The 24,905-nt window shown below is 37.6% G+C and overlaps 1 protein-coding gene across 1 annotated transcript in view; it reads left to right on the forward strand.

Moving 5' to 3' along the window:
• The window catches only part of COL19A1 (collagen type XIX alpha 1 chain), a 177,183-nt gene that overhangs the window by 32,460 nt on the left and 119,818 nt on the right, over window positions 1-24,905 (forward strand). The window contains exons 7-10 of the mRNA XM_068183754.1: window positions 1,033-1,113; window positions 3,303-3,428; window positions 3,896-3,958; window positions 11,363-11,416. Of these exons, the coding sequence (XP_068039855.1) occupies window positions 1,033-1,113; window positions 3,303-3,428; window positions 3,896-3,958; window positions 11,363-11,416 (324 nt within the window). The remainder of the gene's footprint in view (window positions 1-1,032; window positions 1,114-3,302; window positions 3,429-3,895; window positions 3,959-11,362; window positions 11,417-24,905) is intronic.

The raw sequence follows: 24,905 nt of genomic DNA on the forward strand, positions 1-24,905 counted from the left end.
TTACACTTTGTCTTTGATAAAGGGAGGACACAAAATAATTAAGGATTACTTCTGTATTGAGGTCTTCTAGAGTAATTCAGCTATGTAGAAATAGGGGCACACTGTTCACAGTTGTCTCTCCCTTATCCAAAAGGGAGGGATTAGGAAGTGGCCAGAGGTTGTTTCCTGCAGCCTTTGGTGCAAGAATTACCCAAGGAAACCCCATAATATTCTGGGCTATTTTCTGTCCCAGGGATGCTCTCTTCGGTTTCCTCACGCAAGGAGGAAAGTAATTTGAAAGCACAGCAAGTAATTTGAAATCTTCAGGAAATATCAGTTTGTTTTAAGTCCCGTGACATGCAGCTACCAGGTTTAAAACATGTGCCTTGGGGTTTTTAGTGACCATCAGAAAGCTTCAGCGATGTTATGTACACTGTAGGGTTCCAGAGGAAAATAGCTCATTGTAACTGCAAGCTAACATTGCAGGAGGATATAAAACTGATGCAGAAAGAGGAATATGAGGAAAAGAATAGCTAGTTAGAATTTTACTTGCTTCTCATTGTTCCATCCACCCAAAACAAATCTCTGAAGCAAAAGCTTTACATACAGAATTTGTGATTTTTGCTCTTCAGGTGATTTAGTGGCAATGTCCAGGCAAAGGTCTCTCCAAAGCAATAGATGCATGTGATAGAGAGTTTATCAAACCTTTTTTTTTTAGTTTCCTGAAGAGGAAAATTACATTCCTAAAAAGAAGGTTTGCAGAGGATGTCTACAAGGGTAAAATGCCTGTGTAATATAGCAAACCAATAGAGATGGATGCAACTTACATGAAAATAAATGAAATCTAAAATGTGATTTACATCAAAGTAATAGACTGCATAGTTTATTCCTTGAATGAGGAGTTGTGTAATTGTTTTGGATTTGTCTTTCTCTAGCATTTCAGAAATATGCAGTGTTTCAAAGAGAAAGTTTACTAGCCCAAAATAAGAAAAAGCATGCCATAACGCATAATTTTTTACACCTCATATTAATTTCTTTTGTATTCCTTAATAGATTGAACTTCACCACATAGCAGTTTATTGTAATTCACAACTTGCAACAGAAGATACATGTTGTGAAATATCTGCAGACTTGGTAAGTTATCTGTTAAAATTCAAATGTTAATACAAAAGAAATTGCTTTATTGTTTCTTGCTAAAGAGCTGTAAAAAATTTCAATAGAGGTGATAGTTTAATTACCTCCTAAAAATGAATTCCATATCTAGAGTCATGGTGCATAGTTTTTTGCTGCCTAAATAAATGGTACAGTGGAACATCAGCAAAAGGCACTAGGTGCTGCTAGTGCTTTTTAAATGCATTCCTTAACATTGATTAATGTCTAATTAATAACTGAAGAAGCCTCAGAGAGTAGGAAACAAATGACTGCAATGGCTTGAGAACGGTTTCCAACAACAGAGGCCATTTCAGTGACAGTTGCATCTCGTGAAGCTTTACAGATGATATAAGCAAAGCCCATGAAAGAGTCTGCATGACAGTGTAAGAGAAGGAAAATAGGATGGTGTTGAGTTTTCTTTATTTTAGTACACTAAAATGGAGGAATGGGTCTTTGATAACTGGAAAATTGTAGTGGTAGGTTGATGGTTGGTCTTGATCCTACAGGCCTCTTCCAACCTTGATGATCCTATGAAATACTTTCTTCCTTAGAATGCACATGCTGATGTGTATATATTGTTTAACACGAGGGAAAACATTGATTTAAAGAGTTTACTTTTCTTTCTTGTTTTGATAGACAAGAATCAGTGTAAACTGGCACACAGTAGAACCATAGCTTGAAGTTGTAGATGTAATTATTTTGCTCAATCTAACCCATTAAAAAAAAAACCAAACAAAACAAAACAAAAACCAAACAAAATAAAAACCAACCAAACCACAAATAGCCTCAGAAAGACATTGTGTTTAATTATTGGCCTGCTAGTTGTAAGTAGTCTGTAAGATCAGGCTCCTCTGAGACAGTGGACAGTGCCATCACCACCAAGGTTGTCAGCAAAAAAAAACTCCAGAGCATGTAGAAGGACTGATTGATTACATCTACAAAGAGATAGGGGAAAGTGTACCTGAATGAGAGAGAAAAATCTGCCCAAGAACAAAGAGCATGAGACTGCTTGGTGCTGAGAAGCATGAAAGAAACATGGTCTAATTTCAGGGGGGATATTTCAGTTTTAACAATGATTAATGGTTTAACTATATTTCTAAATATATTCTTGATAGTGATGCAGACTTTCTCTTGAATGCATAACCTTACGCAAAAGTGGAATAAATGAAATTTCTGTATGTTCTACTTTGTGCTTGGAAATAGAATTTATTGAGCAGTTATGACACAGTAGCAAAAAAACCAAGAACAAAACAAACCTGAATTATATATGAACACAAAAAGCTGAACAATAGGCTTTATCAATAACATGTAGATATTCATGCATCTATTTAGCTAAAAGCACCAGCAGTTTCATTTGTATGTCTTATGTTTAAGATGTAAGTAATGGTGGACTACTTGTTAATGACTTTCATATTAAAACTAGCATTACATTTTCTGACTTATTTTTTTCACAACTTCCTTACCCACTATAACAGCTACATTTTGAGTAATTTAAGGGAAGGAATTTATACTTGGATACAAATTTCTATGCTAAGCAGAAAATCCTGTGGGAATTTCTCTGACAGAAGGCTCGAAAAAAAACTTCATTACATCTTAATGAGACTTACTGAGATTTAGCAGGTTCTGTTGGCTTGTCCTGTAGTATTTCTTCAGATTGACTCAGTTCTCATAGTCAGAGACAGGTAAATCTTGGCTCCAGAGCTTTTTTGTTTGTTTCCAACTATCTATGCCAGAAGTATTTAACTACCAAAAAAAAAAAAAAAAGTTTTTCTTAGCATTCACTTTTATATTTTGCACTTAGAGGCAGGGCAGAGGAGAGGATGAGACTATGCAGTACTATCTTTTTTCTTTCTCCCCATGGACATTTTCTGTTTCACTACTTCTAATTTTGGGAGACTTTTTTCCTCTTTATTCCTCTGTATTTTGGAAGAAAGAAGTGGGACAATTATATCAGTTTTATCTGGCATCAATTTTAGTACAGAAGGACCTCAATATCTAGAATTTATTTTTTTTACAGCTTTTTTCTCTGTTTGGAAATTGTTGTCACTTTCTGTATTTGGTTTGTACAGGAGTATTAAAACAGAAGATAACTTAAAACAAGTAGTTGGATGGTATTTACCTGTTAACCAAAGGGGACCAAAAACCAGAAAATCTTTTTTTTTTTTTTTTAGTGCCCACATGAGGAGAGGTTACTAGCTACAACTTCATCACCAGTGACTGTTCATGCCAGCAAAATATACATGCTTCCAGGAATGCAGCAAGAATCTACACAGAGATGCTACTGCTTTCCAAATAAAGTATAAAGTTTTCCTGTTGCTTTTTAATGCATCATGCTGTTTAATCCTGTTGGATATAAAAACAGTTGGTGTTTCTTTTTGGTTTTCTTTTTCAGTCATGAAAAAATCTTGCTGGTTTGCAGTATTGTAATATACTTACATTGTATTTCCCAGTTAAGAAACAGTACATTTTGGATTTAATGTTAAGCTAGAGATGTCAGTAAGGTTTAATTGTTTGAATATACACCCAAAGAAGTACCATGGTAAAACTGAGAATTATATTTAGGCGTTATATTTAGTGTAAATATTTTTACTTGAGAATGAATTATATTCTACAAAATGTTTGTTTTCTTTTAATATTTCTCCTGGGTGTTGCACCATATTTATTGAGTCATATGCTTTTTTAGGCATTTGCGACAAAGACAGGAAACATAACCAAATACATTTTAGATCTGCTTTGTTGACTTTTTTATTTCTTTTAAAATCAGGGAGAAGCAGGATTGCCAGGAGTAGCTGGTTTGCCAGGCCACAAAGGAGAGAAAGGTGAAAAGGTAAAATATCACTTGAATTCTCTTTTTCAAGCCTTGTCATTGGCTTATCTTTCTTAAATAGGAATTATATGGATTCTGTTATTCCTTAAAGGAATCTGCCTGAGCACAGGGTAGATCCTTTATCGGTCAGTATTTGGCTCTGTGTGTGAGCTCCCTGTCAGGCCTCTTACAGCTTCCCCACTTTGGGGTCACCTCATCAACTCTGTGGAGCACAGGTTACCTGCCTGGGAAGCACATGCCTCCCCAGCCCTGTCACCATGCCCTATACAGAAGGCATGTATATAATCTGACAAGAATTTTTCCATATCACGTGTGTACATCACTGCTGATGGACAGAATCCCGTGGGGTGGAATCATCCTTGCAATCATCAGTAGGAGGGTATGAAATATGACCTCCATATATTCTTTGGCAGCACTTCTACCTGAAACTGTTAATTGTGAAGAGAGAAGAATCTGACATTGGCAAGTCTCTAGGACAGGCCAGTTGGTCCTTTCCTTGGGCCTTTTCTGAATTTTTCTGTAATGCTTACCATGATATTCTTATGCTATGTAGCTTGGAATTTCTTATATTATAGGTCAACATATCGGATGTTTTTCTTTCACACTCCATTCCTTAAAATTTATTGGAGGATGCTGACTTAAGACATGTCTGGGAATGTGTTTTCCATGTGCTATTAGAGGGGGCAAATTGAATAAACTATTGAAAATCTGCCACAAAGACAGTGAGATAGCAATTGAGTTCAGGGAATGCAGTGTGATAGGAAGATGCTTAGACTGTCCTAATCCAGGGGTTAGATGGGGGTATCCTACCCCAACATCCTAGCTTGCAGCACACCATTTAATATGTGATTAAATTGTTTGTGAAGGCAGCCAGGAGTGTTCCTATAACTGTAGTATGTGGCTGAAAAGGCTCCAGTTCTGAGAAGGCTTATCTACACAGCTGGTTGAAATTAAGAGCATTCCTTGACAGTATCTTGCCCCCCACCACAACTCCTCCCCTCCAGTATATATTTCACTTTTGACACAAGCTGTATTTTTAGGTGAAAAAAAAAGTTCATTCATGTTAGTTTCTATAGTCCAGATGAACCTAGAGTGTTAATAATTTTCCCCGCAGCCCTCTGGAGTTACAAGGCTAGCCCAGATCTGAGAGAGCTTTGGAGGAAAATATTACATGTTTAAGGCAAAAGATTCCAAAAGAGGCTCTTAACCCTGATATTGTCCAAGACATTTATTCCATAGGAGGAAGAGGGAAAGAGGGAAAGAGAGCGGGCAAGAGAGGAAAGAGTGGGCAAGAGCATGAGCAAGAGAGCGAACAATGGAGGAGCAGGGCATTATCTACCCTCCTGTTCAGGAAGGGACAATTGGCTCCCAGGCAATTGGGTCTAGAAAGGAAGGAAGGGTTAAACTAACATGGTTACAGCTACAGGGGTCTCTGGGGAGGAAAACCATTCCCCAGAGCGATGCAACACTAGAGGGACTGCTGCCAGTTTTCAGATCTAATCATGAAGTTTTGATCTGGAGTGTATTAAACAATTGTCAGTTTTTAGTTTTAGCTTATGCTACCAGTATTGGGAGTTTCCTAGCATTTATTTGGGAAATAGTTCTTCTGCTCCTGACCTGATCCATTTAGACCACTATTGCTACTAAATTGGGAAAGCAGACTTCACAAATCTGATTTTTTTTTTTACCATTTAATCTCCCAGCCAATTAGCAGTACTTACCATACTAAGCATAGTGCCTCTAAACAAAGCATGTAAGGTTCTGTTCTCCCACTTGTTTTACAAAAAGAGCCTCATTGCATGGGTTCTTTGTGCATGGAACTGAGAGTCTGCACCCAGAAGTTTAACCTAAAGAGTGTATATTGACATTTATAAATATCCTTTCACAAAATTAAATGAATCAGCAGGTTAAAGTCAGGGGTAGTACACCAAAAAGGTAGCAATCTACTGAATTTGAACTTTTCTTATAATTGACCAACACTTGTTACTTCCTAGCTTTGCAGTGGGTGGTTTTTTTCTTTTTTGGGGGATGGGGAAGGGGGGTCGGATGGAGGGCACAGTATGACTATGATCAGGATTGGCTCACTGACCTTTGGGAGCAAACAAATCTTGTGTCAAATAGTGCCTGCCATGATGGAGCTGAAAGCAACATTCTCTGAGATTTTAATAGCATTTTTCTCATTGACTCTGCATTTACGCAAGTTTTCAGTAACACTCATTCTCAATGATGGCCTTGTTACACCAATAATTAGACCTGAAGAGACAGAAAGGCTCCAGAACATTCCAGACATGTAGGATACATGACTTATTGTCAGATTATGTAAAGGAAACTAACAGACTCTGGCTGAGTATTTTGTAATATATAATACACAAAATAGGCAGCTTCTTGATAACTTTGCTGGCCAGTTATAAAAAAACAGGTCTTCTCTGAGCTGAGTGTGGTTCCTAAGAACATGTTTCCCCCTTTGCTTGTGCTCAGCTTCTCATTTTTGCATTCCAATTACCCATTCACCTTAATTAATTGTATGATTGAACTTACATCTTTTTTTGTTGCTATGGGATTGACAAGGAAGTCTCTACCGACAGAGATTGATATTAGGCTATATTCAAGCCCCTCAAAATTGCCCTTCTCTTCAGTCTAACATCATTGTTTCCTAAGGTCAGACTATTCAGGAACATCTAAGCTATCACTAGTGTAAAGTGTGATAATTTATAAACCATTTTAGACACTTTGAACTTAATTATTAGCCTGTGTCCACTCCATTCCTATACTCTTGGTTCATCTTAGTACCTCTGAACAGGTCTGAGCCAAAATTTAAAGTATATTGCAGGCCCAAAGTATGGGCTGGAGTGCCATATTTTCACTGGAACAAGCATTCATGCAGATATTGATATATCCCTGGCAAGCTGTGCATCTGAAGGCACAGGAGCATCACTGATCCAAATTATGCCATTTGTGTGAATGACCTTTCTATTTGTATACCTGGACTTCCATTATGACTTCATGAGGACAGTTCTTCATTCAGAACTCTTATCTCCCATCCTTCAGGCATGAAATAGTTGGTTTGCTCTGCAGGATATTTTTGCTGGGAGATCAGTTTCTGCAGCAAGGGACCACCTGCTGTCCTTTAATTTCTCAGAAATTAAACCTGAAAAAATTGCCTGGACCAACTTTGTTTACTACTTACTAAGTGTACAATTTGGACTATCCCTAAATAATATTCTGTATTATTCTCATGGCAGCTTGATTCTTAGCACAGTGTATTTCACAAGTTGCAAGTGGACACAAATTGGGTGGAAGTCTCCTGTGATTTTAACATGTTTTGATATCTGGTGTGGACTTGGGTTTTCTCTTCTGCTGATCTGAGTGAGATGTTTACTATGTGTTCTATTTGGTTGCAATTTGTACTACTTCAGCATCGTATTTAGCTACTCAGAATCTTACAAATATATTTGTTGTTAGCAAATGTCTTTTGATAACGTTATAAAGATCCTGTTTTGTCCTCGGTATGTAGAAATTCTTCCGAAAGACAGAATATGAGTGACCATAATTGGAATGATTACATATATGCTGAATATACAAACTGATTTTCTCTCTCAAGGAGGCTAAAAAAACCCCTATGTTTTCTGCTTTTATTTCTTTTAAGCAGACTGAGTGCCCATGAAATAGTTTAAATTGAGATCTAAACAGAATTAAATATTTTTATATAACATTAAACCAATGTTAACTGTGTTCATAGGTCATGGGTTAATGCTGTAAGTGAAGTAGGGACCAAAAAGCCAGAGGCAGATTGCTTTCAAATATTAAAATGCCTGTTGATGCACACCATGGAGAAATTTATTGCTATTCAACTTCATAAGGCTATTTTAGGATTGGTAGAGATAGGTTTATGCAATATATTATTGCACTAGGAAAATATTTGTAATAGAATGATATGAAAAAAGATCTCCTGGAGAACAAATGAAGTGTCTGAACTGTGCTTTCTGCCTATTTTCCTTCCTAGTCTTTCTTTTCTGCTACTCTGACTTTCCTCTTAAAATCCAGTTGACTTGATTCCACCTAAAGCATATCTATTGTACTATGCAGGCTTGAGAATGGTTCCAGTCTTTGTTGCTGAGGTTATTGATAGGGACCTAGAAGCTGGAATTCAAGAAAATGAAGAAAATTGAGCAAAATATGGCTGGCTGTCAGTTATGACAAAGTCAGGAATTGCCAGTATACTTAGTAGAATAAAATCTTAGAATAAGCAGAATGAAATGCTTCGTGCTTACCAACCTAAGAATTTATGGATAGTCCCACTTATGTTTTACCATCTAATCACCCAAATTATCAAATTAAAAAAGGAAAATATCATTAGAAATGCAACAATTTTTTTCTTATAAAAATTCTTAAATGTGACTTATTGTCTTTGTTACTGTATTTGCCATTCCAGTACTCATCTCAGTCCTGAGTTTGTCTTCCTGAGGAGTGAGATGGTGGCAGCAAGTCCTCAGCACTCTGAGGTGCTCAGAGGTGTAGGGGAATGTCACACTTCCTCAGTGGGGCCATTCCAGAGCTGAAACAGGAGCAGGGGAGCCAGCAGTCACTGGCACTGGTGCAGTAGTTAAACCAGTGACACCCAGCTCAGGCCTTGGTGAGGCTGAGCTCCAGCGCTGATGGGACAGAACACAGCTGGGCGCTTCTGCTGGGAGTAGCAGGGATAATACTTCCTTGTCTATATACTTTCTGCTGGTCCCACAGTACCAGGGAAACCCTGGAGTGGTGCTGCCTTTGGGATGAGTTTCCTTTCTCCTAGCATATTCTCTGAATGTGGATTCATTTTTTTTCTTTTTGCAAATAGATATTTTTTTGTTTTCTGTTGGTTTTTTGTTTTGTTTTGGTTTTTTTTTTTTTTTCAACCTGGACATTTCTGGTGATGTTGTGTCCTGGTTTTAGTTGGGACAGAGTTCATTTTATTCACAGTAGCCAGTATGAGGATGTGTTTTGGATTTGTGCTGGAAACAGGGTTGATAACACAGGGTTGTTTTCATTATTGCCAAGCAGTGCTTGAACAGTGTCAAGGCCTTTTCTGCTCCCTACCCCACCCCGCCAGCAAGGGGCTGGGAGGGGACAAGGAGCTGGGAGAGGACACAGCCTGGACAGGTGACCCCAACTACCAAAAGAATACTCCATACCCTACACGTGGTGCCATGATCAGTATATAATGTATATAAAGCCGTGGGAAGAAGGAGGAAGCAGGGGGATATGTGGAGTGACACCATTTATCTTCCCAAGTCACCACTATATATGATGGAGCTCTGCTTTCCTGGGGATGGCTGAACACCTGCCCTCCCACAAGAAGCTCAGTTGAAATGGATTTTCACTGTCACCCTTAGTAAATCCTGACAGTAGATTTACAGATCATGGTTCTACCTTTGGCTGTTGTTGCACTTTGTGTACCTCATAACCTATAAATGCCAGCCTTGTGCTACTACTGTTCACCACCTTACAAAGCTGTTTTCCCAGTGACTTATCTTTCACTTTTGTGAAAGACTCTAAGGTCTGAAGAAGGAAAAGAAAATACCAATAAAATAAAAAAAAATATTGAAGATGTATTTCCTATATTTTTTGTTTTAGTCTGTGGTACTGTTTCTATGAATACTATTAGATACCTATAGTATCAGATATTTATATTCATAAAGGCATGAAAAACTACCACCTTTCCACATGTGATTATTAAAATCACAACTAGAAGTTAGAAGATCTAATATGCAGTGGAAAGTAATTGTCTTCAAGATGGGCAGTCTGTCTGCAGTTAGTGGAACAGAAGTGTAAACATACCTTGGTTAATTGGCTAGTAAGTCATACAGGCTAAAGGTTTCCTGGCATGTAGCAGGCTGTGTAATTTTAGACTACACAGTGTATAAAAATACACCGCTGAAGGTAACAAAGTGGTACTGGTCTATTAAAACACTGGCAAGTAGAAGGGAACAGAGGATGCATAGATAAGAGAATGACTCTGTGGGTGATTAGATAAGGTAACTTTTACCTCTCACAGTGCCAGTGGATTCATGCTATTCACACATACAAGATTTTGGTCTATTTTTGAGACAGAGCTGTTTAATATCTTTATCCATGGTCTGGGTGGGGAGTTCAAGTGCATGCTCAGTAAGAACAAGACCTATAAGGAGTGACTGAGGGAGCTGGGGGTATTTAGGCTGGAGAAAAGAATTTTCAGGGGTGACCTTAATGTTCTCTACAAGTCCCTGAAAGGAGGCTGTAGGCAGGTGGGAGTCAAGATGGCAGCCAATGACAGGACGAGACGAAATGGCCTCAAGCTGTGTGACAGAAGGTTCAAGCTGGAGATCAGGAAGAATTTCTTCATTGAGAAGTTGGTCAGTCTTTGGAATGAGTTGCCCAGGGAAGTGGTGAAGTCACTCTCCCTGGAGGCATTCAAGAAACAACTGGACATGGCACTCAGTGCTATGGTCTCATTGACATGGTGGTGTTCAGACAAAGGTTGGACTTGATGATCTTCGTGGGGTTTTTTAACCTTTATGATTCTGATAGGACTCTTGTTGTGTACTTCTGGCCAATCTTACTGCTCAACTTCAGAAAGGCTAATAATTCTTTCTCAACTTCAGAAAGGTTAATAACTTCATTTCAGACCAGAGTTATGTTATTCTTGCTGGAGAATGTTCTTTTCTTGGTAGAAGTAGGCACACCTAATGTTTTGTTTTGTTTTAAAATGAACACTACAATGTTTCAATGCTTTTGTTGTATTCCTCTGGAATCCAAATGATTTTTATTTTAAATTTTTTAAACCTTATACTTTACATTATTTAGCAACATTTTTTGATTTGATGTTTTCTTGTGTCATTTTTAAGACTTATGGTTCAATTTACAGCTGCTGCGATCTTCTATAACTCTTCTGACCAGTCAGCCATTTTTCTCTCAAAACTAAAATTTTCTTATAGATTGCTTATGATTTGGGGCTTGGTTCTCTAAAGGGATAAAAGGGAGGGAGAGAGAAATTTAAATAATGCCTTTCAAAAATATTGAGAGCACATTGATTTGTACAAATCTGTATTGCATGTTGAGCTTTCTGTGTAGAACTGAAAATGCACCCTCTTGGTTTCAGTCTTCTGTTGCAATGAATTCCTTTAAAATTAGTGGACTTACTTTTAATGGAAATGTGGATGTGCAAGTATTTGTCTGATGAAGGAACTAATTGCTGTTATAGGTGTTTAAAATGCATTCATTTTGCTGATTTTAGTGTTACATGTAAGGCATCCTTCTCCACAGTGGTTGCATTACTAAAAAATCAGGTAGAAGATGCTTTTCTATTGAGTCTGATATGATCTGGGTAGTTGTTGTTAACCTCAGAAGTCTGTAGAGCTTCTAATTGATCAATTTGTTTTGTAGGGTGAGATGGGTGTGAAAGGACCCGACGGTGTTGCAGGTCTGCCTGGTGAAAAGGTATGTTCGTGTTTGTTGAGTTGTGATTTAACTCATGGGAACTGTTCATTATGTCAGTGGCTTCTCTGTAATTGTGTACAGAAATGGGAGGATAGAACATGTCTGTTAGAACCTTAATGTCTTACCTGCACTGCCATGTTTTTGTGGCAGCTGAAAAAGCTGTTTAGATCAATAGTATTCTCTGCAGATGTGCATGTTTGGTGGGGTTTTATATAACCCCCCAAGAAGTGGGGGTTATATATAGAGCTAAAAGAAGCTACTTGTTCCACCTGCTCAGTTTGTGGTCTGCGAGCTTAGATAAGAGCTCTTGTGCACTCAGCAGTCTTCTTGGTAGAGCTTGAGATAAACACCACTGACTTCTTAATCAAAGATTTGGAATAGCCATGGCTAAGAAGGCATGCCAGCCTACAGGTGTATTCAAGGATAAGTTTCACTTCATTTCAGAATGTTAGTGTACCAAATAAGACAGTTGTATCCCCTTATTGAGTGTGGTGCTGCTTACCTATAGTAGAGGAAGTCTATAAGTCTAATATCTAGAATCTTCAGTATAGAGAAACTCTCATAACACAGAGGAAACAGCTTGTTGTCAGGCTTAAAATCTGTGGGTTTACAGGACATAAAATTATGAAATTGTCTTTTATTTTTACTTACTATTTCTGTCTCAATTTGTGATTTTTTAAAAATGTGAGGTAGATGTATATTAGCAAGGTTAAGAGTAAAAATCTGGGTATTTATTGCTGATGTTAAGTTATATTGGTAGAAAAATGGAGAACAGGCTGCAAAGATGTTCAAAGGAATTTGCAACATTGAAGAACTGAATTGCCAAATGGTATGTAAAACTCAGAGAAAGCAATAGGCAAGTGATGAAGATGAAGAGGAAAACAAAGGAAACATTATGCATTTCATGCCAGACTGGACTAGCTGTTACTGTTCAGGAAATGATTTGGAATTATAGATCAAGGAAAACATGGACTCACTGTTTAGCACTAGTCAAATTACTAGGAAGAGAACAGGGAACCAAGAAAAAGAGTTTTAATGTCACCATTTTTAATGTATCCATCTGTATTATGTTGAAACTTGAATGATTTATACATTTATACAGTTTATACATTTATACATTATACAGTTCTGGTTCTCACATCTCAGTGTGAATCTAATAATACCAGAAAAGATTCAGAGGTGTCAAGAGTGATCAAGAGCACTCTTCCAATCAAAGTGTGACAATGTGGACTTCAATCTGAAAAAGGCACAATTAAGAAAAAAACTATCATGTTCTGTTCTCAGTACAGTCCTGAATGGGGCAGAAAATGCTAATAGGGATTTCTTTATTTATTTTATTCTTCATTGAGCGAATAAGAGCATCAAACCTATCTGATAGCAGGTTCAAAAAGAACAGAAAGAAAAGATAGGCTCATTCTTCCTGTTACAATATTACAGTTTGAACACTACTACAGAACTTGAAAAGTCTGAAAATGTATTAGAAAATTAGTGAAGTAAAATTCCATTGAGTGTGTCAGTCTGCTTGTATTTCAAGAGGTTGGAATCTGGGAAAGCCACAGGAGGAGTCTTTATGGCTGCCCTGTTATACTTTTCTGTAGACATCTGTTGTTGCCATAATTGTCGTCCTGTAATTGACTGGAGAAACCTTTGTTTTGATCCAGATAGACAGTGTTTTACTTTACTGTGCTCCTAGATGTGAATTAATGGAAAGAGTTATTGTAAAGCATTGTAGATTGAGATTGATCTAGAATGAAGCTGTGTTTTCCCTTGGCTCTTTCCATAGCTCCTACTCTGATGTTATCTTGCTATAAACTTACTAGGCTATGTTGCTTTTCCAGTCCAAGTTATTATTATTACAGTTTCCATGGTTAATATTGTTTGGGTTTTTTTGCTAAGCGCCTTGCAAATTCATTGTCAGGCCAAATCCCAAAGCTCCTGTTAGTTTACATGAAGCTCAACAGTCAGATCTTATTTAATATCCAGACATTGTACTTTTTCTGAACATTACAACTTTTTTAATTCAGCCTATATGAAATACAAATTACAAATGAACTGCAAATTAAAAATTAACTACCATGAAATACAAAACTGTCAAAGCTTAAAACTTCTAAAATAAAAAAAAGAAAGCCAAGTGTTTTGTACATGCATAGCTAGATGAAGAAACTGAGACCCAGCTATCCAGCTTCTGCTAGCTGGAGTGGTCATGTCTGTGTGGAGTAGTGCAGTGCTGTGCACATTGGCTCCTTTCTGGAGCTAGAATGAATGTTTTCCTCGTGTTGTGAAAGGTGCTAACGTGTTCTCTCCCAGGTGATGCATCAAGAACTATATACATTTGTAGAATCTTTTATTATTGTGGTCCCCTAAGTGTGGTGTTCTGGATGCTGACATTGTACATAGAGTTAAAGATAATGAAGTGGAGAAGCAGCACCAAACCTGTCTGAGTTGAAGAAGCATTTGGACAAAACACCCTCAGGTACAGGGTGGCATTCTTGGAGTGTTCTGTGCAGGGCCAGGAATTGGACTTGAAGATTCTGATTAGTCCCTTGCAACTCAACATATTCCATGATAAAAATATTCTAAGCACTGTTGTTTGCAAAGGCATCTCATACATTTCAGGGTGTTGAGGTGCAGACTGTGCAGTGCTAGGAGAGTATTCTGAGGAGCTCCTGCTGTTTATGTATCCTTCCAAATACTTCAGCACGTTATCTATTGTTGGAAATGTTAAATTGCTTAGTATGGATTTTCTTATGTTTTTGCACTGTGTATTTCTGAGCTTTGTGCAGATGTGCCCCTGAGTCAGTAGCTAGAAACAAGAAGAAGGAAAAATAAATTATACCTTTTTTTTAAATTTTACTGAAGATTAAGGCTTCAAAGAATAGAGGTGCTCTTGATAATACTCCCAAAACCTATCCACTGCAATACTCCTTTGCTTATACTTCATTCCCTGGGAAAAGGTTCAGAAGCAATAGATTTTACTCATGTTGTTATGCACAAGCAACAATATCAATTCATTTGACCTATTTTAGATGTTTACCTTAGAATGAGATAAACTTGGCTGTTGAAAATCCTATTTCTTTAGACTGATTATCTCAAACATACCTGATAGAGTGAAAAACTAAACTTAGAATAATACTATACAATGGACTTTATTACTTCAGAGAATCTTAACAGGAGAATCTCCCAGAACAGTGCTTGATGCTCATATCCTTAATTTTCAATATGTGGGTAAATGGTGAGACATCTGTGAGTCTTTATATATGGCCTTGACTTTCAAGGATCTTAAGTATGAAAATTGTTCAGTCTGTCTTCAAATGTGACACTTTGCCTTCTGTCACTTTCAAGACATACTGTCACTGACAACATAATTTCCCATTCACTAAATGCTGCAGTGGTTTTGCCACAGTCTGCTGGCTGATAGGTGCACAAGTAAGTGGTGTAGGCTTCTAGGAAACTCTTGCCAATTAAGAGGTTGGATCTGCTGAAGGCTAATACAGAGAACAGAGTTTGAGGCTTGGTGACTCAAGGGTAACATAAGAATAGCCTTAACACCCTAAAGAAAACAGAGGAATGTTCTGGCCATGATTCAGCAGTTTTGTTGATTTTTCTGATGTGATTCTTGTAAGCTGCCAAAGTAAAATTGAGGTTTTCATTGACTGGTGGCACACCACAAGATGCCTGTTGTCTCATCTGCCTTTGGGTTAAAAGAGGTTGGTGTCATGGTGCTTATGACCAATCTAGAGAGTCAAGAATCTACACAAACCCTGCGGAGCCCTACCTCTGGTGCCCAAAGTCACAACACACTAGATAGTACTATTACATATGTAACTGTCTATTTGATGTCCGCCTATCTAGTTCCTTCTCCCCGTCCTTTTTTAGGACACTGTCTTAAGAGATTTTTCTTTTACTTAGTAAAACCTACTTGGGGCAACAGGATAAACTCTTGAGATTATCTAAGGTGATAGTTCTGAGGTATTTGTTTATAATTCTAAAATAAGAGGGTAGTTGTCTTCCCTTGGAGATAAATTTGCTTCCTTTGTAGACTATCAGAAGAGATGGAATACAGAGGCACGATCCCTCTCCTGCAATCAGGGCTGATTTGTAGCTCGGCCTTCTAGGCACTCTTCTTCAATGTATCTGTCAAACTATGGTACAAGAACAACTGGAAGTCATGGTTAAGCAGAATCCCTATATGTATGAAACCTTTGGCTCTGTCCTTCTGGCAATGTTCAGCAAAGGCTATGAGTACAGAAGAAATGTGTTGAAGAAGCACTGTGTTAGCCTACTTTTTGGTGATCAGCAAGTGAAACTGCCTCTGGATACACTTCTGAAGCCATTTAGTGTAATGTGATTGTAGCCAGAGTGCTAGTTATGGCATGAGAAATTAAATCTGTCCCTGAAATGGAGGTCTGAGGTGACTGGACTGCTGTAAGATACAATATGACAGTCACCTATCTGCTCCAGAAATCAACCAATCCTGATCTAGGAGTTAGACTCATTATGGCAACAAAAACTGATTGCTCAGCCATTAAGAATGGCCTTTACCTATCACTGCTGTGTACAGGGTCACATCACTGGCGTAACCTGAGCAAGGTCAATACATCACTGTAAAGTATTTCTGTTTTAAAAAGTTTAATGATTTTCCTAGTGTTCCTGTACTACTGAAATGGAGAGATAACATTTCTGTTGGTGTGACCCACAGGCTTCTCCCTAACTGAAGTCATAATGTCATATTACTTCCATACAGGTTGAATGTGTGCAGGTCCTTTCCATAGCACCTACTGGTGGATTGTTACAGACCTCCACGACATGTTTTTTGTGTTGGGTCTCTGCACAAAATATATCTTGTGATGGATCCTTCCACTACTTACAGGGGGCTTATTAAAAAAAAGAGAGAGCTACCTTTTCCAAGGGCAGATAATGACAGGACAAGGGGGGATGGTTTTAAACTGAAATATGAGAGCTCTAGATAACATGTCAGGAAAAAATTCTTTACTCAGAGGGTGGTGAGGCACTGGAACAGGTTGCCCAGAGAAGTTGTAAATGCCCCATTCCTGGAAGTGTTAAGGGTCAGGTTGCAGGGGGTCCTGAGCAACCTGGTCTAATGAGTGGCATCCCTGCCCATGGCAGAGGGGTAGGAACTAGATGATTTTCAAGATCTGTTTCAACCCAAGCCTTTCTATGATTCTATGATCCTCCCAATATGGTGTATTTCCAGGCTTTCCATACAGTCTGACAGCACTTTGAACCATGATTAGAAGATCAAGTCTTCAAGCCTTAAAAATGTGTTAGACATCTTCTGAGGATAAGGGGGAAAAAAAAAATGTCCACCAACCACCTGATTCCAGTGTTCTCACTTACAGGAAGCTCATTTTTTACTTTCCTTCATAGCTTTTTGTAAACTTGAACAAGCTGGGTTTAATTTTCCTCTGTATAGTTGAGACTTTCTTTTTCCTACACTTCTTGTGACACTGATCCAAATAAGTTAAATCCTTTCCTTCTCTTTGCTTCTGGATCTATAATGCCATGGCAACGAAGCTCCAAATTGAAAGTTTATTTAAGCTCTGGATGCTAAGTGATGGAGTCCTGTTTGGGTTACAGGGTTATTTTTTGCTGTCTGTGATGCCTTGACAGTCGTGGTGAATTTCTCAAGCATTTTGCCATATACATTTTAGGGGGTAGACAATCTCTGTGCACTTGAACTTTAGCAGGAGAGTTTCTGGTTCTGAGAGATAAGCTGCTACCTGTGGCAGGTACTTTGTTACAAAGTATTAATCCTCCGGGGGAGTTGGGGACCTTATGGTTCCCTCCAAGTACCTGAGAGGAGATTGTAGTGAGTGTTGGTTTCTTCTCCCAGGTAACAAGTGTCAGGATAAGAGGAAATGTTCTCAAGTCATGCATGGGGATGTTCAGACTTCATATTAGGAAAAACTTTTTCACCAAAAGGGTGATCAGGTGTTGGAATAGGCTGTCCAGGGAAGTGGTTTGCGACAGTGTCCAGGGAAACAGTGGTTTCCCTCTGTGTTCCGAAAATGTGGCATTTGGTGACATGGTTTAGTGGTAGAGATGTCAATGTTAGGTTAATGGTTGGACTCAATCCTAGAGGTCTTCTCCAGCCTTAAGGATTCTGTGGCTTATGTGTGTTATGAGTCCTGCTAGCCAGAAATGCCTTATGCTTCTGAGAATGTGCTGATGGCAGTAAGGCTCAAAGGACTCAATGTTTTTCTAATTTTTCTATTACGAAAATATTTTTCTTTTTATTAATGACTGCATTCTAAAAAATGAAATTGCTGTAGGCAGTAAGATAATTCAGAAAATTCAGATTTACCGAATTAAACTGGATTTGTCCATTCTCCTTTATCCAAACCTCTATAGTAATTGCTTCCTCATGATACAATTAATAGTGATGGAGACCACAAGCTCCACTTTGTGAAATACTGGTGACAACATTCACTTTAATATTTGACTTTCAAATGGCTTAACTTTATTGTTTTAATTTTTCACATAGTTTTTTTTTTTTTTTGCAATCTAGATTATGAACACTATTCCTAAAATATTAAATACATTGAGTAAGCTTTATAGAATAGCTGGTCTTGCATGTAAGCTTGAAGCAATGAGATATTCAATGGTGTGCATTTGCTACTACACTCTATAGATCCTCCTGCAGTATATTAATAAAATAGTTTAGACTAAAATGAGAAAGAAATGCATATGTAAATTAAAGTGTTTATTTCTGCACAACTTAGATTTATATTCAGTATATTTACCAAATAAGTGGGTTTGTCCATTCCCCTTTATCCAAACCTCTATAGTATTGATTTCTCATGATTCATAGTATGAAATTCACAGTATACAACTCATAGTGACAGAAAATCACATGTAAAATGTGATGGAGATCAAAAGCAGACCAGAGGAAAAACCAAGTGTACATTTCAAGAGCTCTACCAACTATATGAGTGCTATTTGTACTTCGAGTATCAAAAATGGGATTTACATGAAATGAGTTTTACATGAAACTGTTTAGCAGGTATCTGTAAAAGGATTAGTCCTTTTTTTTTTCAAGCACATCTATTTGTGATGATGAGCCAACAAAACGTACATGAAATCACATATTTTGTGAGCTAGAAGATAATAGCACTGGTATAAATAAAGCTGCTTGTAGTACTGTTTTTTCTTAATTTAACTGTGTCCTATGGTTATCTGGAACGTCAGTTTTCTTAAGTCCAATATCACTGTGCTATCTTCAGTTTTAGCTGACTTGGAAACCTAACACTGGTGATTTCAGTTTTGATAAATTTGATTATCCTTTTGGAGCGGGGTTCTCTTTATATTTGGAACAGGTAAGGAAATAATTAGTAAAAGGCTACTCGAAATGTGATATAGATACCTTTTGTGGTATAAATGCTATCAAGACAGCTTCCTGAGCAGTCCACTTTGCACTGCCTGGTGGGAAGAGTTCTCCTTTTCCTTAGTGATACCTGAGAAAATGAGTTTGGAAACAGCTGTGTTATAAGATTTTTTTTCAATATAAAATGTGGCTTAGAAATGTCCAGTACTTTGTTTTCCAATATGATTTAATTTATATGCATGAACATAAAATTTTGAAAAAAACCCATAATTTCATGCTAGTGTATCATGTGACTTCAAATGGAGTGCTTTCAGAGATGTTTTTAATACACATCTCTGTACTGAGTTACTACAGGGTCAGGGCTTCAGGGCCAGCTGCATCACAAAATCCACGACTGGAAACTTGTTAAATGTACATCCAAATCAAAACATCATCATGAACATCCTTGTGACCATTGATCTGCTTTGCCCATTGCTCCAGCTATACCATATAAACTCTAGAATTTTCCAGGGCATATTTGACTTTGCAGAAGAGCCATGGATATTTGGCCTGTTGTGCCAGTGCAGCATATGCTTCTGGAGCATTAATCACTCATGTAAGTGTACAAATCTGAGGAGACATTGGTGTTGAGTTTTCAGTCTTTTCCTTGCAGCTGTCTTGGAAGATCTCTGGACATATTGCCTTCCACATTTCATGTCCTGTACAGATCCTTGACAGGGATCAGGATATTTCCGAAGTAGCTCATCAGCATCTTTGAGAAAACTTAGAAAATGCATGTGGAGCACTGGATAGGTTCTGCTTAAAGCCATCTTACTCAGTTTATCTGTCTTTTATTCAGTGCCGTCCAACTTATGAGCTCCCATCACTGCTAATCAGTTATATTTCAATATTATGAGATCATGTATGGACATAAATTTTGTTAGTTATACAACTTTTGAAAAATATTTGTGCTGCTTTGCTCTGGAGTCTCTAACAGAAACAAAATAATATAATCAGTAACATAGGAAAAATATTTGACATCATAAATCTTTTCAAAGTAAGAGACTTGTAAACTGTAAGAATTTCTAATGATTAGAAACTTTATTACCACTAAGTTTAAAACTTCGAGCTTGAGAATTGCTGGTGATGGCTGGTAAATCAAGCAATTGGATGCCATCTGTTGCAGCAACGAATTTTCTACAAATTTTGTATTCTTTTTGTGTTTTCAATGATATCTTGGGGTAAAATTAGTATACATCTGATTTTAAGAGATGGATGCATATGAAAATAGTAGGTCTTAATAGATTTGTGATACATAGATATGCTTAAAAATAAAACAAATTATCGTACTTGGAAAATGCACTTTAGATCATTATGTTTTCCAAAACTTGTTTCATTGCTTCAGCATGTATGGTTCTTGCTTGCTTGCTCTTGCTCTTTCCTTAGCATTACAAGAAAGTGTTTTGAATAGCCTTTGATCATAAATTTGATTCCAGAGAGCTGTCTGCTGTGCTGACTTATTTTTGCCTTATTAGGTGATTTTTGCAGTTCACAACTCCAGGAACTGTTGAGCTCCCCGGTTTTTCAATTCCTAAAGCTAAACGACAGCAGTTCAGTTCAGTTCTCAAGAGAAAGCTCTGTGGAATCAAATTACCTGGCGTGCAGTGACACTGCTTGGGTGTTATTTCCATTCTGGAGGGAATGGTGCTGGCAACTGCTGTAGGTGTTGGTGAGCAAAGGCTTCATTTTTTAATTAAAGAATCATTGCTTTTTGAGGGAAAGGAAATATGCTTCAGTGCCATCTGAGGAAAGTTACAGCATTGTCTTCTGTGCTCTCATGGGTTCCCTCGAAATCAGATTAGTATGTCTCAGTAGAACAGAAGTACAAATGTGATTTTGGAGCCAGACATTACTTGTATTGCTTGGCATCAAAGCTGTGTTCTCCTGCAGGCGAGTGACGCTGGTGAGATAAGAGTGGGAGGTATATATACCCTCTGGGATTTGCATTGCAACTGCAGTAACCAGCAGAGCGTGGCTTGTCCTAGGGGCCTGGAGTGCAGCAGCTGCCTTTGAGATGTGATGAGGTGTGGCCAAAGCAACCAAAGGTCACCATTCATTTTCGAGGGCTCTGGGATACAGGGAGCAAAGCAGAGCATGGCACAGTGCCATGCAGGGCAGGCCTTTGTTAGCCCCTTATGTAACGTGGAAGTAAAACATAATGCAGTTGTTAAATAATGCAGTCATTAAATGCAGCCCTTTGTTCCTTAATCAGAGTCATGAATACTCTAGCTGTGAGTCTGCTTGGCTCTGGGGTTCTTAACTGTGTTTGAAAAGCTTCAGTCAGGACCTTATAGAGCTTGAAAGGGCAGGGGGAGGCTTGAGGATCCTTCTTCAGTTGTTCATAAATTGCATTAATTGGATTCTTTCTGGAAGGTTTCTGTGGCACATAGATTTTAATCTTGTATGTTTTTTCCTCTTCATTTTTTGAGGGCTAGAGACTGTAGGTTTTGAAACTGATATTCTGAACTTCCCACATCTCATCAGAATGCAGAGCTTAAAGTACCCATTATTTCACTGTAAAAGTTGGCAGCAGTGTGTTGCAGGAAATGGGCTAACTGGGGAGGAAGGAACTTTCTCACTGTACTGCCACATTGTACATCTTGTCTGACACATTTTGCTTAGTTTTGTTTGTCTTCTTTTAAGGCACAAGGTATTGAACTTCACAGAATAGTAGATTTTTTTGATCTGATAAATCATTGATTTATATTGGGATAATTATGGATAACTTGTGTTATTGTTAAGTTCATTTAAATTATATATAAGAGATAAAAGTATTTTCTGCCTGAATAATAGCTCCTATTATGAGTAGCACATTAGATTTTAAAAAAAAATTCTTTGTTTCATACAGTTAAAAATTTATACATAGTACAAATTATGGAGAGGTTGTAGATAATATTGTTGGCTGCTGTGACTCGTGGCCTGTTAAATCTCCTTTGCCCTTTTTTTAGTAGGTGAGTTATATTATTTAAATAAATGCAGCTCATATGTACATTTTTAATGTCAATGAATATATTCCTTGCCCCCATACACGCTAAAACTGTAGCACAGTTTTTATATTCCAAATTCAATGTAATTTTCTTTTTTAAATTCACAGATACCAAATTGTTGGAAATAAAAATTCCATTTTATTAGTGTAGTAAAATCATTCACAGGTATTGCAAACCAGAATGTATTTTTGGTTTTTTAGTTCTCGCTGCTAGCCCATATTTATAAACACCTAAGATCCATTCTGCATGTTTCAAGTCTGAACCGATTAAATTAATGTGACACGCTGAGACTGGGCCAAGTCTTGTCTAATCAGCAGTCAGCACTGTTTCTCTGGCATGAGGCTCCCAAAAATAGAAACACAAGAAGTCAAACAAGTAAGTGGAAGGGCACTAAAAGAAAAAGTGCTGCTAATTCCACTGTTGACTTTTTGTCTAATGGATTCTTGTTCCCAGGCCACACTAAGTAAAGCAACTGGCACGGGGCGTGCTCCTGCAGATGGCTCAGCAGTGACACACGTGGCCCAGCTGGGTGACAGGTGTTTGATTTGTATTTAACAAGTACCTCACAAAAGACAGATTTTTTTTTTTTTTTGCAGATACTGAGAAGCTAGTCAGATAATGCCTTTTCTTCAGAATTAACACCCCTTTCACTATGCTCCCTTTCTACCATGAATGACAGTTCTTCTGATTGTCTCACGCACATGAAAATAACATAATGTTACTTTGAAATAAGACTCTAAACAGGAGAAATTAATTCATAACTAACTTTTTTTAATGGTTGTAACCTGTTACCTTTACACATGGAAGATGCACAGCATATTATTTGTAGCTATTGACAATAGTACGTCAAGAAATAATTACTTAGCTGTCCACCTCGCAGAATGAAAATTCCCTTTAAAAGTATGAATGGAAGGAGAGTGCCAGGCTTCTGGGCTGTGGCCATATACTCTGTGTTGGTGTGTCTTCCCATAACATGACAAGATTTTGGGACTTTCTCAGACAGAGTAGCACAAACCTGGAGTAAAATTCCCTGACCAGTGGAGCATATAATATTGATAGTGGTGCACCCAAGGCCATGAGAGAAGAGCAAAGGTGGGAAACTATTTAACAGATGGGAATTGTCTACAATGTGGAAAATGCTATTCCTTAATGAATTTTTGAAGCTTTGTTGTAAGCTGCATTACTGCACATTGCATAATTGGAGAGATATTGTCTCAATGGCAGTCTGGGGGGTAGGAAGGGATTGGCTTTGTTTTAATGAGAAGAAGGCATTTGTTAGTCAGTGCTATGATAGCAGCTCTGGTAACAAAGGCAGCAATGAAAATAGAAGAGTAGCAGGATGATTTTGCCAATCATCTTTGATTAATGGGAACCTAAGCAGGTAGGATATATAATGTAAGAGTGGCTGTGGCCAGTTTGTCTTCCCCACCCCATTTCTCCATGCTTTGGTCTGAATATTTTTGTCTTCTAGTATCAAATCCATGAGTTGGAAAAAGGTAAGACTTCAGGATCTATTAAGAAAACTGTGTGACTCTCTGTGGTGACAGGGTTGTACTGCCAGTGCAGTCAAATAGCCAGAAGAAATACCACCCTCTAGAATATTTTGTACTGGCAATACTTCTGCTGAACCACAGAAGAATGAGAAAGGAATGCAGCTGGAGAAATGGGTGTCAGAGTAGTGTTGATTCTCTAAATAAACATTAGGCTTTAATGAGAGGATGGTTAAAAAATCATGCAAAAACTCGTGTCCCTCAGATAGCGGACAAATTGCTTTCTGTCAGGCATCCCAGATGTAGTATGCAAAGTAGGCTAATAAGCCTCAAAGAGGTTAAGAAAAGGCCTGAAAGGGAAAATTACAACGCTACTAGGCTGAGATGTCATCATTACCCACAGAGGTGGTCAGAATTTGTGGAAATGGAGACTTACCTTTAGGGAGCAGCTTCAGGACTCCTGTGGTGACAGTAGATCTGCTGATCCCAGATTCCCAGGTTAGTCTCGGTGAGTTTGAGTACTAGATATGTGGTTGGTATATCCTCTTAATCTGTCTCCAAATGACAGTAAATGTCAAAAGCACTGTTTTGGAAGTGAGGAGAGACATTTCTTGGAAAAGCCTTAAAAATCTATGTGCAAGTGGAGACCTGGAAACTGTACTTTGAACTGCTTTATATATCAGTGGTTGAAAAGAGATTTGCATCTATAAGCACAGTAATAATATGGCATTTCAGGAAAAGTACTGATGTGACTTAGTTCTTAGATTAGAAATTTCAGTCTATATGCAGTTCTATTTGTTTCTGATTTGGCCTAAATGATTACTTTTTCTACTGTTTTTTTTGCATTTCATATCTGTGTGGTTAAACATTGAAGTTAGTATTTAATGGTCTGTGGGTCTGAATTTTTTAGCGTAAACTTACATTTACACCAGCTGAGAATCTGCCTCCTGAATCTTCAGATTATGGAACTGGATACTGATGATGATGATGATGATAATAGTAGTTGTCTTATAAAGAATAACTTCTGAGATGTAAGAGGCTGACCAATGCTGTTTACATTCCTAATATAAACCTGGGGTTCCAACTATTATGTTGAGTATAATAGTCATAATATATTATATAATTTTTGAAAGACCTCAGCAATGTGTTCATATTGAATAATACTTTTTAACATACATTTAGCATTATTACATTTCAAATATTATTTGAGCAAGGCCAATTAGATTACTTTCCAGTTCTGTTGAAACTTTAATAGGATTTGGATTTGCTTTAACACTGTTATGGTTGGATTAGCAGTATATTAATAGATGGTGTGTAGGTCAGGCAATTTTCCTTTTGACAGAGCTGCTGTAAGGGAAAAAATATATTTGCAGTAAACTATCAGTTGTCCATATGTATAATATTGCTTCAAACTTTTTTAAACTGTATTGCTTCAGATAATGGAAATATTCAACTGGCTAGACTTAATATTTAAACTTTTCATCTATAAGAACTTTTAAATCTTTGAGAGTTTTTTTCAGCCAGAAGCCTATTTGCATGTTCTCACTATTCTACGGGAAATGTTCTTGTGAATTTTATTTGCTTTTTTTTAATGTTCTGTGTATGATGTTGTAGGTCAAATGAACTGG

This window comes from Anomalospiza imberbis, chromosome 3 (genome assembly GCF_031753505.1).
Source record: "Anomalospiza imberbis isolate Cuckoo-Finch-1a 21T00152 chromosome 3, ASM3175350v1, whole genome shotgun sequence".
NCBI classification, from domain to species: domain Eukaryota; kingdom Metazoa; phylum Chordata; class Aves; order Passeriformes; family Viduidae; genus Anomalospiza; species Anomalospiza imberbis.